Source organism: Calidris pugnax, unplaced genomic scaffold (genome assembly GCF_001431845.1).
Source record: "Calidris pugnax isolate Ruff unplaced genomic scaffold, ASM143184v1 scaffold556, whole genome shotgun sequence".
NCBI lineage: Eukaryota > Metazoa > Chordata > Aves > Charadriiformes > Scolopacidae > Calidris > Calidris pugnax.
The window spans coordinates 52,936-69,121 of NW_015092564.1; the positions used below are offsets into that span (position 1 = coordinate 52,936).

The window sequence follows — 16,186 nt, forward strand, 5'->3', positions numbered from 1 at the left end:
AACACGGCACGGCTTTTATGAATGGCTCTGGGAAAGGAGGAGGAGGAGGGGGGACACAAAGTGCAGCAAAACCCTTCTGCGGGTTCCTCGAGGAGCAGCAGGGTGGGAGCTGGGGGCAGCACCACAGAGATGCTGAGGTGATAAGCTACCGGAGGACTTAGTACTGATTTTAATTCAGTGTAATTAATTGAGCCCCACAGAAGCAGCATTGCCTTTTATAGGAAGTATTTTTAAGGCTTCCTTTCTTTTTCCGTTTCAAAACGCAGTCGACTTAACGTGTGTTTCTCCTCTGAAGGATGGAGATGACAGCGTATCAGATCAAGTTTAATCATTCCCAAACTGAAGTTCTGCTCTTCTTCTTCACCCACACGTTTCCCTTCTTGATTGATGATCAAAATACTAAATATTCAAAAAGTTTTACGGCCCCAGAAGCGAGAATGGAAACGGAGGGCAATAAAGTATTAGTTTTTTGCTTGGTCTGAAGCGATTCAGTTACCATTTGGCCAAAGTTGGGAAAAAAAGCCTTCTGCTCAAGGTGTGCTTGGACACCACCCTGCACCTGCATTTTTAGGTTTCTGTATTTTTTTGATTCTCTGCAAACCTGTATATCAGCCCTTTCCTTGCTGTCTCCATCGTCCCTTACAGACAAAATGCCGAATCGCTTGAGAATTTACCTTCTCACCAGAAGCACCTTAATGTCACCAACTTCTTGTGTAGGTGATGTCAAAATGTATTTGCAAAATGTAAATGATGTAAATCGTAATGATGTCAAAATGTATTTGCAGATTCCTGTTGCAGAGGTGAAAAATTTCAGGTGTAATATTAGCTACCAAAAATGTAACATGTAAAAACATAATCTTAACAGCTGGTATTTCAAACTTTTAAAACTTTTAAAACCTTTTTTTTTGGTTTTTTTTTTTTACTTCCAGGGGAGAAGTACAAAGTGGAAACAAAAGTCATCGTGGCAGACTTTGGAGAGAGAGAAGATATTTACGGTAGAATCGCAGCGGGATTGGAAGGCCTGGAGATCGGTGTTTTAGGTTGGTGTCTCATCTCACTCTTTCCCAGTGGTGGTTCCTCTTGAGGTGCCTACTCACTTTTTCCTGTTATTGGAGTTTATTGAAACCAGTTCACAAAAAGCTCACGTTTGCCCCACTGAAGCCGCGTTGCTGCCGGTGGGGTGTGGTTTTTAGCTCCCTGTTGATGCGCGACACGAGACGGTGCTTGCAGGTGTGCTGAGGTTCCAGGGATTGGGATGCTTTTTGAAGGTTTTCCATGTGTTATTCTGGGATGGCTGAAGGCTGTTAGGCTTATGATGGTGTCCACAGTGGCTTCACCTAACACCTAGAATGGTTTGGGTTGGAAGGGACCTTAAAGATCATCCAGTTCCCCCCCCCTGCCCTGGGCAGGGACACCTCCCACCAGACCAGGGTGCTCCAAGCCCCATCCAGCCTGGCCTTGAACCCCTCCAGGGATGGGGCAGCCACAGCTTCTCTGGGCAACCTGGGCCAGGCTCTCACCACCCTCACAGCAAAGAATTTCTTCCTAATATCTCATCTAAATCTCCCCTCCTTCAGTTAAAAACATTCCCCCTCATCCTATGGCTTCACTTCTTGACCAAGAGTCCCTCCCCATCTCTCCTGGAGCCGTCTTTAGAACCAAAACAAGCTCCAGATACTCAGATTAATGATAGAGCCCTGTGGGAGAACCCTTAACTTTTTAATTATGAAGCAGTTGAAATGTAATCATTACAACATAGTGACTGGCTTCTGCTTCAAAAGTTTTAAGCGTGTTTTCTGGTGGTGTTGGTGAGCTGTGGTTCTTCTGCTGGTAGCAACACCATCCACCCAGTTATGGTCTGGGATATCACAGGAGCATGGTAGTCTTGAAAAAACCAAGGTGATCCATCCAGTTCCTTTTTCAACCGTAGGACTAAGGTGATTTCAAGTGAAGAAGAGTTTAAACCTGCCAGTGGTCTGCCTGGATCTTCTCTGGACAGTGGTGGGAAGGCAGTTTCTTACCAGTTTTCTGGTTCCTTCCTTGGAAGCCCCTCTGCATCTCCTGCACTTCTCCAGGAGCTCGATGTGGGGACGGGCACCTGCGGTGGTTAAACGTAGGGTGTGAAACTTCACAGACATCTACTCGTATATGCCATTTGATAAACTGCTTTTTCGCTGCAAAATTAATTTTATGGACCTGAAGTGTGGTAATTAGAGCTAGAACCTGTTTTTGTTTTTAAAAAAAAAAGCATGTTTCAACATAAATTCTGATCTATGGGATACCCTATGAACTCCGTTGCTAATAGATGGATCTTGTTGTGCTATGTCTGCAAATAATGCCCAGGGAAGTAGTGTGTATACAAAAAAAAATCAGTTAAAAAAATAAGATGGAAGGATAAAGCCCAGAATGTTCCCTGATGCTTCTGACAGAGATTTGAGTACGTGCAACTCGTGCCGTGCGGTGTTTAATTGCTGTGAAGATGCAAATCCCTGGGAGTGATTGCAATGTGCTGTGTGGGGAGAGGAGTCGTGGGGGAGCTGGGGGTGCCCTGCTTCTGACTCGGGGAGGGGAGAAGTTCCAAAGAAACTTGGGAGGTTCAAATTAATGTTCAAATTAATTAATCTGTCAAAATCAACTCGGGGAACGCCAGCCTTTGCCCGTCACAGACACAAGAGTGTCTCCAAACACCAGCAGACCCTCTGCTGCCTCCACCCTGGAGAAGGGGGGTTGTTATTTCCCAGGTTATTGGTGATGCCCAAAATCCTGCCGATCCCACCCTCCCTAGTGCACCCTGAAAGCAGGGAACGTGTCTCCAATTTCGTGCCAGGAAAACAAGCACCGTTCCTCAAGCAGAGCTTGGCTCTTGCTTTTATTTGCATGAGCACCTTGACTAAAAACAGGGTAAAAATAGCACCGGAAGGCTCTGGAGTTGTGTATTCTCTAGCTGAGTTCCTCTGCTTTCTTTTTATTTTTTTTTTTTCTTTTTTTTTTTCTCTCTCTCTCGCAGCCGTTGCCAGCGCAGGTTTACAGAAATCTCTCTTCTAACTAATCACTAGCAGTTTTAGTAAATCTCATGCTTGGGTTCATCAGATTACATGATATGTAGGGTTTGGGTTTTTGGTTTTTTTTTTTTTTTTTTCCTTTTCCCCAGATAGAGCTGTATTAATAGAAACCACTCGCCGGTGTAATTTTTCAACACAGATGATGGCTACTCCAGAAAGAACCCCATCTTAATTTTTTTATTTTTTTATTTTTTTTTTTCCATGGCAATTAATTTCACGCTTTAGTGCCTTATATTTTAAATGGGTGTAATCTGGAATGTGGCTTTTGCTGATCTGTGTTTTTCATGGGGGTGGAGGGGAGAAAAACCATGGGTTTAAACGAGACCAGCCACAAGGAATGAAATCTCAGGTTTCCAGTATATTTTCTTCTTTTGGGTCTCATCTGGTACGACTGGTAGCACGGCACAAGTTGCCAGTGATCGATGCTGATTATTTTTTATTTATTTTTTTTTTTTTTAGCCTTCTACTTAGAGTTAGAGACAGGGTAGTCTCCGCAGGGGCTGCTCCAGACAGAGCTTCCCATTATCTAGTTGCGCCGAGTCTTAAACTCCAGTCCTTTCCAGATTGAAATCCCTGTAAACTTCTTATTTGGAAGCGCTTCTCCTCACCCACGTTAGGGAAGGCTAAAAGAGTTTGCATAATGTTTTGCTGTGTGTTCAAAACAGCGTCTGTCAGTGACTCCCAACATGTGCTAGCTCCAGCAATATGTTAAACAAGCAGAGGTGGGAAAGCTTTCTTTTGGCTGGGGTGTTTTTTTTTAAAAAAAAAATAAATTACTGCAATTCTCAGAAGGTTTTTTTTTAGCCAGCCTGGATCTTCCCCTGTTGTTTGCCACGTTCCTGTAGGTAAAATACGCCTGGATTAAAGGGAAAAAGTAATTTTATTAATAGTCTTCTCTTCCAAACTGTGGTGATGGAGGATGTGGTGGAGAAAATGATCTCTGCAAGTGGAAGGGTTACGTATCCGGGGACCCGCTTTTCAGCAAGGGGTGTGAATTTTGGTGCCTGAATCCTATCAATATTCTGAATTTGGAGAGAATACCCGAGGTTAGTCCCCAAAACCCCTGCCACCCTTCATAGCCGAAATCCTTTCCGGAGAGATGGACTAAAAAAATTGTTTATTTTAGGATGGAAAAAAAAAAAAGGATGCTGATTATTTTTTATTTATTTTTTTTTTTTTTATACGACTGGTAGCACGGCACAAGTTGCCAGTGATCGATGCTGATTATTTTTTATTTATTTAATTTTTTTTAGCCTTCTACTTAGAGTTAGAGACAGGGGAGTCTCCGCAGGGGCTGCTCCAGACAGAGCTTCCCATTATCTAGTTGCGCCGAGTCTTAAACTCCAGTCCTTTCCAGATTGAAATCCCTGTAAACTTCTTATTTGGAAGCGCTTCTCCTCACCCACGTTAGGGAAGGCTAAAAGAGTTTGCATAATGTTTTGCTGTGTGTTCAAAACAGCGTCTGTCAGTGACTCCCAACATGTGCTAGCTCCAGCAATATGTTAAACAAGCAGAGGTGGGAAAGCTTTCTTTTGGCTGGGGTTTTTTTTTTTAAAAAAAAAATAAATTACTGCAATTCTCAGAAGGTTTTTTTTTAGCCAGCCTGGATCTTCCCCTGTTGTTTGCCACGTTCCTGTAGGTAAAATACGCCTGGATTAAAGGGAAAAAGTAATTTTATTAATAGTCTTCTCTTCCAAACTGTGGTGATGGAGGATGTGGTGGAGAAAATGATCTCTGCAAGTGGAAGGGTTACGTATCCGGGGACCCGCTTTTCAGCAAGGGGTGTGAATTTTGGTGCCTGAATCCTATCAATATTCTGAATTTGGAGAGAATACCCGAGGTTAGTCCCCAAAACCCCTGCCACCCTTCATAGCCGAAATCCTTTCCGGAGAGATGGACTAAAAAAATTGTTTATTTTAGGATGGAAAAAAAAAAAAAGAAAAGAAAAAAAACCCAAACAAACCTGCTTTGCTCTTGCAACAGCGAGATTTAGACCTTCTCCCTTTTCAAAACTTTTCTCTCTTTCTAAATATAGCCAATGTCTGCTGGGGATTTGCCAGCTCTCCCTGTTCTTCCTCAATTCCCCTATTTTTTTAAAGGTTATCGAAAAGTTTAAAAATTGGAAAGGCAGGAGGCAAAGGGTTTCCAGAAACAGCCTGACGATGCTGTCGTTCCAGGGGAATCTCTGAATGAAGTTTGTGAGCTCTGCCAGCATCTCTCCCGCCCGAGCCCCTGCCTCCCTGCTGATTCTTAAATTCAGGCTGGATGGTAAAAAGGAGAGCTTTTTTGGCACGTAAAGGCTATTTTATTTAAACAAACGAAGGCGTCAGGTAGCCCTTTTTGAGGGGTGTTTCTTCTCGGGGTGGGGTTGAGCCCCCGGAGCGAGCTCTTTGGGATCCTCTGGGGTGTAAGACACTATATAAATGTAAAATGTTGCCACAGCAACCGAATGTCACCCGATTCGCTTGCGTAAGATGAACAAGAGATACTTAGGAAACGGAGATCCCATTTGCTTGCTTTTTTGTGTGGGGTTTTTTTTTGTTTTTGGGGTGGGGGGTGTTGTCTCCATCTGGACGTGCTTTGTGAAGTTGGAAGCGAGGGAGGCTGCCGAGTGGTGTTAGGAGGAGTTTTTCCCCTATTTGTTGTTAGGGATTCGGGAATGGATGTGGGAGTTGGAGAATAAAATCCACAGAGTCTGAAGTGTTGGAAAATAATAATAATATTGGGTTTAAGTCATTGGTACCGTTCTCTGGGTCGATTCTTAAGGCTGCCGAGGGGGAAAGGTTTTGGCAGATGGACCGAGCCCCTGGCTGCGCGGCCACAGCAAAGCAGAAGGCCTTGTTCGGAGAGGGATAACGTGCGGGGGTGCGGGGGGGGTGCGGGGGGGATGCGGGGGTGCGAGGAGCTGGACCCGCAGCCGCCTCCTCCCGCCCCGAGCCGGGCCAGCGCCGCCCGGGCTCCTGCTGCCACCTGCCGGCCGACCGAGGGATCGACAGACCGAGGGAGCCCTCACCTCCCGGCCCCCCGGAACGCCTGGGGGTCCCCAAGCAATGGGTGACCTCCAGCCCTCGGGACACCTCGGGGAGAGCGTTGGGGAGATGGACCAGGAGGTTCTTTTAGAATCATAGGATGGTTTGGGTTGGAAGGGACCCTAAAGATCATCCAGTTCCACCCCCCTGCCCTGGGCAGGGACACCTCCCACCAGACCAGGTTGCTCCAAGCCCCATCCAGCCTGGCCTTGAACCCCTCCAGGGATGGGGCAGCCACAGCTTCTCTGGGCAACCTGGGCCAGGCTCTCACCACCCTCACACCAAAGAATTCCTTCCTGAGATCTCATCTAAATTCCCAGAGCGAAGCAGAGGAGCCAAGAATCACCTCCCATGATCCACTGGCCACGCTTTTGTATCTTCCTTCACTTATCTATCAAAAAAACCATGTTAAAACAGTTTCACATCACGTCCTGCCGGGCACGGAGAGCTTTTCTTTGCCTCCAAACTCCATTCCTGCAGGAGTGTCTCCGCGATGTCGCCCCGAAGCTGCTGACATATTTCTAAAAGAGGAAACCTCCTTCCCCTGCGCTGGGAAAAGCGGTGGAAGACGGGTACAATGTGCTAAACATGCCAGCTTTTAAACAATCAGAGAATTAACATTTACAGGTCTAAAATCCCCTGGTTTCCCCTGACCATACGTGCATATTCCGCTCGTGTGTGCACAAGAATATTTAGTGTAGAATCATAGAGTGGTTGGGGTTGGGAGGGACCTTAAAGACCATCGAGTTCCAGGGACACCTCCCACCAGAGGAAGTTCCAGTTTAATGCTTACAGTTAAGGAAACTTGGCTAAAGAGCTTAGAATGTTTTAAATGCAAACATTTTTTAAGAGTATTGCTTGAAAATTGGCGTTAATCAGAGCATTAGGAATCGGATGGCATCCAAGAGATCTAATTAAAACTTTGTGCTTTCCTTTCAGTCAACAACGTGGGGATTTCGTATGTTTATCCTGAATATTTTCTTGATGTTCCAGACCTGGACAAAGTAAGTGTCTTTGTAGTACTTTCTGGTGTTCTCTTTTTTAGAACTAGGTGCCTAACAGGTACAACAAATATCTTTAAGTTTGGTTAAAGTACTCGCAGAACAAGGTTGTCTGGTAAGAATTAAGGGTTCCAAAAGTGAAGAGATTTACATAAGCAACATAACACACCTCAGGTGATGTTTAGTTCAGGTTGGTTTTTATGTCTGCTCTTCCCAGCTTCTTCATTTTTATATTTCTACAAAGCTCTGGGGTCAGTATCTGAATTCCCCTCCTGTCCATGGTCTCACCCGGGGGCTCTTCTTGAGTTGCTTTAGCTTCTGGGGGGGGTCTTTAACCATGAAGGGAAGGGAAGTGAGCAATTTCACAAATGGAAGCTGAATATTCCATAACACTGTTATGAAACTTAAATATGATAGAGATTTTGTAACGTAGGGACAAGTACTTTGAAAACTCTGACTATGAACACTTCCAGGATTTTCTTTCCAAAAACCCCTGTCGCTCGCTCACTGTATTGACTGTGGGTCTGGGCTTTCTGCTCAAGGTCTTGGTTGCATCAAGTACTTTGAAAACTCTGACTATGAACACTTCCAGGATTTTCTTTCCAAAAACCCCTGTCGCTCGCTCACTGTATTGACTGTGGGTCTGGGCTTTCTGCTCAAGTATTGATAAACCTACCTGGGTTTGGGGTTCACCTTCTGTTAGGCTTCGTAATATTTGTATCTATTCACGTCTAAAACAACAGAATTTATTAAAATTCATAAATATTGCCAATAGCAATGTTGTCCTTTATTGGGCTGAGTCCCTCAGACTCAGAGAGAAAACTTGACCAAGAGCAAGACACCGACTCCTGAAAACCTAAGCAGGAAGGCAAGGGTTCATAAATATTGCCAATAGCGTTAGGAAATACAGTGTCAGTGGGATAGGTCTGTGTTGTCCTTTATTGGGCTGAGTCCCTCAGACTCAGAGAGAAAACTTGACCAAGAGCAAGACACTGACTCCTGAAAACCTAAGCAGGAAGGCAAGGAGTGAAGGTGGATGTTTAATTTATCCTGGATTAATTAATCCGGAATTTATCCCGTCACCCAGAGGGTGAGTGAATATCCATCAAATAACTTGAAACAACATAACCCCAAACTTTTGTTTTCTTGCAGACCATCGACAAAATGATCAACATCAACATCATGGCCGTGTGTAAGGTAAGTGTCCTGTCACCAATGCTCCTTCTTGACGGTGCAGTTTCGGTTGTCTGAAGGGATGGCTTTCACCTCTTGGGTTCATTTTTCATCTTGGAGCAACCCAGAGGTTCTGATTGTTGGATGGGGCTCCTCTGCTTGTTGTCTGAAGTGTAATTTGTCGCAAAGGTACCTGTTGGCTATTTAGAAGAGGAAGGTGTGTACCCAAAACAACACTTAATGCTTCTTCATGCTCCTCATTCTAGTTCTTCTTGTAAATCTCTCGTTTCCCCCCCACCATCTGTACTTCCCGGGGTAGGCAACCCTTATTTCTGTGTACCTAAGGGGGTTTTTTTGTACACCTTAGTGAGAAAGCGCTTATTTTCTGTGAAATCCATGAGCAAGAAGGAATGTCACCAATGCTCCTTCTTGACGGTGCAGTTTCGGTTGTCTGAAGGGATGGCTTTCACCTCTTGGGTTCATTTTTCATCTTGGAGCAACCCAGAGGTTCTGATTGTTGGATGGGGCTCCTCTGCTTGTTGTCTGAAGTGTAATTTGTCGCAAAGGTACCTGTTGGCTATTTAGAAGAGGAAGGTGTGTACCCAAAACAACACTTAATGCTTCTTCATGCTCCTCATTCTAGTTCTTCTTGTAAATCTCTCGTTTCCCCCCCACCATCTGTACTTCCCGGCAACCCTTATTTCTGTGTACCTAAGGGGTTTTTTTTTTGTACACCGTAGTGAGAAAGCGCTTATTTTCTGTGAAATCCATGAGCAAGAAGGAAAACCCAGCTCAGTGGAGCGTTTAGTTAACTTTTGAAGTAAAGTAACCTTCCCCTTTTTGCTATTTAAACGGAAGCTTTTATTGGGAAGCAACCAACCTGACTTCAGGCTACAACATATGGCTCTTCCCTTGTTTATTATTAACGTGAGGCCCGTTCCAAAATCAGATTTTCATCCTGGCATTTCGAGGTTTAAAAGGGGCAGAGGTAAGAGCAGCTGCTGACCCCACACAGAGTCGATGTGAGTCCTGCAGAAACCCCTTGGGGTCGTTCACTGCTGAGTCTTCATTTCTCTCTCCTTACGCGTCACAAAGCTTGCATCTCCCTCAGCTGAGGGTGAACCTTGCCTCCCAGAGCCAAACTTTTGGATGTTTTGAAGCTGGCTTGAAAGATTTGACTTCCTTGTGGCTGTTCTGCTTAGGTTAATTACGAAATGAATCTAATACTAAATGAACCTAGTGCAGTGCTCTTGGGGAGTCCAAACTGCAGGTGTGCTGCTTCCACGTGAGGCGGCCCAGGGTGTCTGAAAACAGTGCTTCTTTCTGTTAAGATTTAAGAAGAGGGGAGATTTAAGCTGAAAGAGGGGAGATTGAGATGAGATCTCAGGAAGCAATTCTTTGGTGTGAGGGTGGTGAGAGCCTGGCCCAGGTTGCCCAGAGAAGCTGTGGCTGCCCCATCCCTGGAGGGGTTCAAGGCCAGGCTGGATGGGGCTTGGAGCAACCTGGGCTTGACTCTCCCTGTTGTCGGTCTCAGAACTGCGTGTTGCAAAGTTAGAAATGCTGCAACAGTGAGTCTTCCCACACTTTTCAGCTGGAAAATTACTGCCAACCTGATGAGCGCTGCGTTTTAGGTGACCGAGGGTTGTGGCGCACGGTGTCCTGTCGTGCTCCTGCAAGGTTTTCTGTTGGAGAAGTCAGTTATTAATGGGCACAGAGTCACGGAATGATACGGGGTTGGAAAGGACCTCTGGAGATCATCCAGTCCAACCCCCTGCCAGAGCAGGGCCACCCAGAGCAGGTCCCACAGGAACGTGTCCAGGTGGGGTTGGAATGTCTCCAGAGAAGGAGACTCCACCACCTCCCTGGGCAGCCTCTGCCAGGGCTCTGCCACCCTCACAGCAAAGAAGTTCCTCCTCATGTTTAGGTGGAACTTCTTATATTCAAGTTTGTGCCCATTTCCTCTTGTCCTGTCCATGGGCACCACTGAAAAAAGCCTGGCCCCATCCTCCTGACACCCACCCTTGAAGGATTTATAGGTGTTGATCAGATCCCCCCTCAGCCTTCTCTTCTCCAGACTAAACAGACCCAAGTCCCTCAGCCTCTCCTCATCAGAGAGATGTTCTAGTCCCCTCATCATCTTTGTAGCCCTTTGAAAGTTTCTCTTATGAAAGTCATTTAGCAGACTTTTTTTTAATGTTAGCACGACTCCAGCAGGTGGAAATGTGAAGAAGTGTTGTGATGCAGAGACAGAGATGAGTGCAATCAGCAGAGTGTGACAGCTGTGCTGTGCCATGAAAGTCATTTAGCAGACTTTTTTTTAATGTTAGCACGACTCCAGCAGGTGGAAATGTGAAGAAGTGTTGTGATGCAGAGACAGAGATGAGTGCAATCAGCAGAGTGTGACAGCTGTGCTGTGCCAGCAGAGGGAGTGCACTCTTCAGTCATTAAACAATTCGGGGTGTCAGCCTTCCTAGAAGCATTTTGTTAGAATAGAAAAGTTACAGATGAACTACTTTAACATGTATTTCTGAAGATGGTAGGCTAGAATAATAGTTGAGGTCTGCTTTAACTCGGTATACACCTAAAAATCCAGCCATGCAGCCAGGTTATATTGGTTTCCAGCATAAACTAGGGCTGTTTTGTGGCTTGAGTCTTCGCGTTTATGATCAGTGGTGGTCAACGATTTAACGAAATTCTCGTAGAGTTTCTTGTAAAATTTGCATTAAAACACCTAAAAATCCAGCCATGCAGCCAGGTTATATTGGTTTCCAGCATAAACTAGGGCTGTTTTGTGGCTTGAGTCTTCGCGTTTATGATCAGTGGTGGTCAACGATTTAACGAAATTCTCGTAGAGTTTCTTGTAAAATTTGCATTGTGTCAGCCTCTTCACAACGAATCACGGGATCACAGAATGGTTAGAGTTGGAATGGACCTTAAAGATCATCCAGTTCCAACCCCCTGCCCTGGGCAGGGACACCTCCCACCAGACCAGGTTGCTCCAAGCCCCATCCAGCCTGGCCTTGAACCCCTCCAGGGATGGGGCAGCCACAGCTTCTCTGGGCAACCTGGGCCAGGCTCTCACCACCCTCACAGCAAAGAATTCCTTCCTGAGATCTCATCTCAATCTCCCCTCTTTTAGTTTAAAACTGTTTCCCCTTGTTGTCTTCACACGTATAAAAACTTACAGAACATCTACTTGCTGTGTGTTAATAGTGTTTTTCTTACCCCTTGAAAACTCTTGTTTTTTCTTGACCGCGAACGGCTCCTGCTACTGGGTATCATCAGAGTTGGAACATAAGCTTCCAGGCTTGAAAACGTTTCCTCCTGCCTGAGCCTGTTGTGTAATTAAACAGTAGGCACGCCAGATGCTTACTGGTTTGGGGAGAGGAGTGTATTAGAGATCTGTACCATCTGTAAGTCATTTTTTTGAGGAGAACCCGTAGAACTAGAGCGTCACGGTAGGAAAAAGTAATTTTAGGAGAAGTCTGTATGGCCTTTCACTTAGGTTTTTGGGATGTAATCCCACGAATATTTAGTTCAGTGTTTTTGATACCGTCTCTTATCCAGGGGATATAAATGCATTTTAAAAAAGCAAAATACTATCCTTTCTTGCCTGATTAAAAACGTGAAGTTTGAGATGGAAGAGAGCACCGAGTTCTTATGCAAGAAGGTGAAGGGCTGCTGAAAAGATGAAGGTACAGGAGAGACAAAGCAGGTTTTGCTGTTACCCCTTCAGGCTCTGCTCACAGTCTTAGCAGTCTCACAGAATCTTCATGGTTGGAAGGGACCTTTGGATCTCCAGATCCTTGTCAGAGGTGTCACATACTGTTATATTCTGGAGCGTTGTCACCCACTTCCTTGCCCTTTGGGGCAGAACTTCCTCAGTGTCTAAAAGGTAATGATATTTCCTGTCTTCTCGTTAAACTGAACCACGTGCCACCAGCAACACCTCTGTTGGACACCATAACTCTTCTGGCACGTGTGTCAAATAACTCCATTTCAATTTTTGCCGAGTTCTTCAAGCTCCTTAGGCTTGAAGAGAGAAAGTCAAGATACTCAGCACAGTTTGATTCTGCAGAAACGTGAAGGTCTGTTCTCTTGCCCCAAGTGTAGGCGTTTTTGAAGGGTTATGCTCATCCCTCGCCCAGGGAGGGTGTGGAGTCCCCTTCTCTGGAGATCTTCAAGCCCCACCTGGATGCTCCCGAGTTATGTGCTCTGGGCAACCCTGCTTTGGCAGGGGAGTTGGGCTGGATGGTCTCTAGAAGGTCCCTTCTAACTCCAACAATTCCGTGATTCCTTACCTTTTGACCCATCTTTTTCTTTGGTGGATGGCTCGTTGGGTATGGAGCGTGTAGGAGGAGATGGTTACGCTGAGAGACAAGACCCCATCTTCACCTCATGGGATAAATTATCATAGAATCATAGAATCATAGAATTGCCCAGGCCAGAAGGGACCTCCAAAGGCCATCTAGTCCGACCCCCCCGCAGTCAGCAGGGACACCCCCAACTAGACCAGGTTGTCCAGGGCCTCGTCGAGCCTCTCCTTGAATATCTCCAGGGATGGGGCCTCAACCACCTCCCTGGGCAACCTGTTCCAGTGCTCCACCACCCTCACAGTGAAGAACCCTCTCCTCATCTCCAGTCTAAATCTGTTCCCCTCCAGCTTGAAGCCATTGCCCCTCGTCCTGTCACTGCAGGCCTTTCTAAACAGGTTCTCCCCAGCCTTCCTGTAGGCCCCCTCAGGTACTGGAAGGCTGCTATTAGGTCTCCCCGGAGCCTCCTCTTCTCCAGCTGAACAACCCCAGCTCCCTCAGCCTGTCCTCGTAGCAGAGGTGCTCCATCCCCCTGATCATCCTTGTGGCCCTCCTCTGGACCCTCTCCATCAGGTCCATGTCCTTCTTATATTGAGGGCTCCAGACCTGCACACAATACTCCAGGTGAGGTCTCACCAGAGCAGAGTAAAGTGGCAGAATCACCTCTCTGGACCTTATCGGTCCTGCTGTTTAACACTTTTCCCAACCCTAAGGGACCTAACGCTCTGAAATTTTCCCTAATGTTTGAGAACTTGTTTCCCATCAGAGCTTTTAAACATGTTTCTTTCCCAAATCGTGTTCCATGCTCTCTGTCCCCATCACGTCCTCAGAGAGGTGTTGACTCAGGTCCACTCATGACCCCCACACAGTGGTGCAATGAAGTGTTGTGATTACTGTGATCTACCTTCAAAGCCCCCTGTACACCACTGAAGACAAGCTACATAAAACTACCTAAACCAGGTTGGAAATCTCACATCTTGTAAAATATTGGTTAAAAATACCCCGCCAACCACCACCACAGTAGGTTCTTTTTCAGCCTGCTGGAAAATGTCCCCTTTTCATAGTGATGTGCAGTGCAGGAGCTACTGCCTTCTTCATATAATATACAAAAAGGGTCTTGTTGATGCCATATTTGTGGTATTTTTTTAGGAAAGCTTGAGACTTAATGGAGCCTTTTACAAAGATTGAGTTGACAGATACATGAGGAAGAAGATGGGGTAATATGAAAAGTTTCCTGGTGCCTGTCACAATCTCATCTCCAGCTTCTGGGGGGGGGATTTAAAAAGCAGCACTTTTCTTTAATGATTGTTGGTGGCAGTTTAGGTAACGTGGGTTTGCATTCTACTTCTTTGACATCTCATTGCATTTTGAGACACAAACTGAACATATTTCTGACATTGAATAAAATAACAGCTGGAGGGGGTACAGCAGAGGGCTACTAAGATGATGAGGGACAAGAACATATCTCTGATGAGAAGATGAGAACATGTCTCTCATGAGGAGAGGCTGAAGGACTTGGCTCTGCTTAGTCTGGAGAAGAGAAGACTGAGGGGGGATCTGATCAACACCTATAAATCCTTCAAGGGTGGGTGTCAGGAGGATGGGGCCAGGCTTTTTTCAGTGGTGCCCAGGGACAGGACAAGAGGGAACGGGCACAAACTTGAACGTAGGAAGCTCCACCTCAACATGAGGAGGAACTTCTTTGCTGTGAGGGTGGCAGAGCCCTGGCAGAGGCTGCCCAGGGAGGTGGTGGAGTCTCCTTCTCTGGAGACATTCAGACCCCACCTGGACACGTTCCTGTGGGACCTGCTCTGGGTGGACCTGCTCTGGCAGGGGGTTGGACTGGATGATCTCCAGAGGTCCCTTCCAACCCCATAGCATTCTATGATTCTGTAAAAGTCCTGGTGGTTTTTCCACTCACCAGCAAGTGTTGAAGAGCCAAATTTAGAATTGCTCTGTGTAGATTTCTGCATCTCCTTGTGTGACTTGGCCTTTGTGTGCTGCATCCTTTGATTTCACCCGGAAAAAACAATTAAGGTTGATTTGGCTGTTGGATGAACGTGCCGAAACCCAAGGATGCCGGACTTGCTGTCCAGTGGGAAAAGGGAGTAGGTAACGAGCACAGGGAATTGTTTCCCTTACTTCAGGGAGCCCTCCTTTCTCCTATGGAAGCTGCAGGAGATACTTGGTACGTGAGGAAAAGCAAGGCCGATATAGAATCATAGAAAGGTTCGGGTTGGAAGGGACCTTAAAGATCATCCAGTGCCACCCCCTGCCCTGGGCAGGGACACCTCCCACCAGACCAGGTTGCTCCAAGCCCCCTCCAGCCTGGCCTTGAACCCCTCCAGGGATGGGGCAGCCACAGCTTCTCTGGGCAACCTGTTCCAGTGTCTCTCCACCCTCAGAGTAAAAAATTTCTTCCTGAGAAGAATATATTTCAGTTTGCAGGATGGCGATGCGCTGATTGCGTTGGGAGCGAGGCATGGACTTGTGCTCTCTCCCAAAATGAGCAGGACTCAATGGCTGAGGGAGTGCTGGCTTCATGGTTGGTTGAGCAAGGAGCTGGATCGGTTTGGGAGCTATTACGTTGCAGGGGGAATGTAAATTTGAGGCTTGCAGGCTGGAAATGGGCATTAAGAGAGAAGGGGGAGAGTAAATGCCATACCTTGTACGTACAGGAGGTGTATGTGCCTTGGTGTCTGTGCTGGTCTTCACTTTGGTCACCTGGCTTGGGGTTCTACGCTGAGCGTTAGGTACAAAGGGATCATAGACCTACAAGACTGAGGATTTTGATCATCACTGTATTTGAGAAGGTTAAGTCTTAATTTGCTTAAGACTTCCAAATGCATAAATGGCCTGTGTTGAACTGAGAGATGCAGTGTCAGCTGCCCTCCTAAGGGAAGAGGAGCGGGAGGGGAGTCATAGCAGGTTGTGAATCCCAGGAAGGACAAGGAAACAACCATGAAGTCTGAAAAGGTGAGTTTAAGGGAAAAAACAACCTCCAAAAGCCAACAAAACCCGCAACTGATAGAAAACTGAAAGGGGGAGAAGCAGGTGGTATATTTGAGGAGGGGAAATACTCTTTTGCAGACCTGTGCGTAGAAAGAAGAAAAGCCTGGGGAGCAAAAATCCTGTAAAACAGTTAGAAATGATATATCTCTCTCCCGTGAGGGTTTGGATGGGCTCCTGCGGGGTGGTGCCCTGTCTGTAAGGGAACTTGCCAGAAAGTGAGATAGATGGGACCTGGCCAGGCTGGAGAGATGGGCCCGTGCAAACCTCATGAAGTTCAACCAGGCCAAGTGCAAGGTCCTGCACCTGGGTCACAGCAATCCCAGGCACAAATACAGGTTGGGCGGAGAATGGCTGGAGAGCAGCCCTGAGGAGAAGGACTTGGGGGTGTTGGTGGGTGAGAAGCTCAACGTGAGCTGGCAACGTGGGCTCACAGCCCAGAAACACAACCCCATCCTGGGCTGCATCCCCAGCAGGGCCAGGGGGGGATTCTGCCCCTCTGCTCCGCTCTGGGGAGACCCCACCTGGAGCTCTGTGTCCAGCTCTGGAGTCCTCAGCACAGGAAGGACATGGACCTGTTGGAATGGGGCCAGAGGAGG

At 46.6% G+C, this 16,186-nt stretch overlaps 1 protein-coding gene across 1 annotated transcript in view; it reads left to right on the top strand.

The window, feature by feature from the left end:
• HSD17B12 (hydroxysteroid (17-beta) dehydrogenase 12) overlaps positions 1-16,186 on the top strand; it is an 82,316-nt gene that overhangs the window by 29,977 nt on the left and 36,153 nt on the right. Inside the window, exons 3-5 of the mRNA XM_014962603.1 lie at positions 930-1,040; positions 7,031-7,095; positions 8,245-8,289. Coding sequence (XP_014818089.1) covers positions 930-1,040; positions 7,031-7,095; positions 8,245-8,289 — 221 coding nt within the window. The remainder of the gene's footprint in view (positions 1-929; positions 1,041-7,030; positions 7,096-8,244; positions 8,290-16,186) is intronic.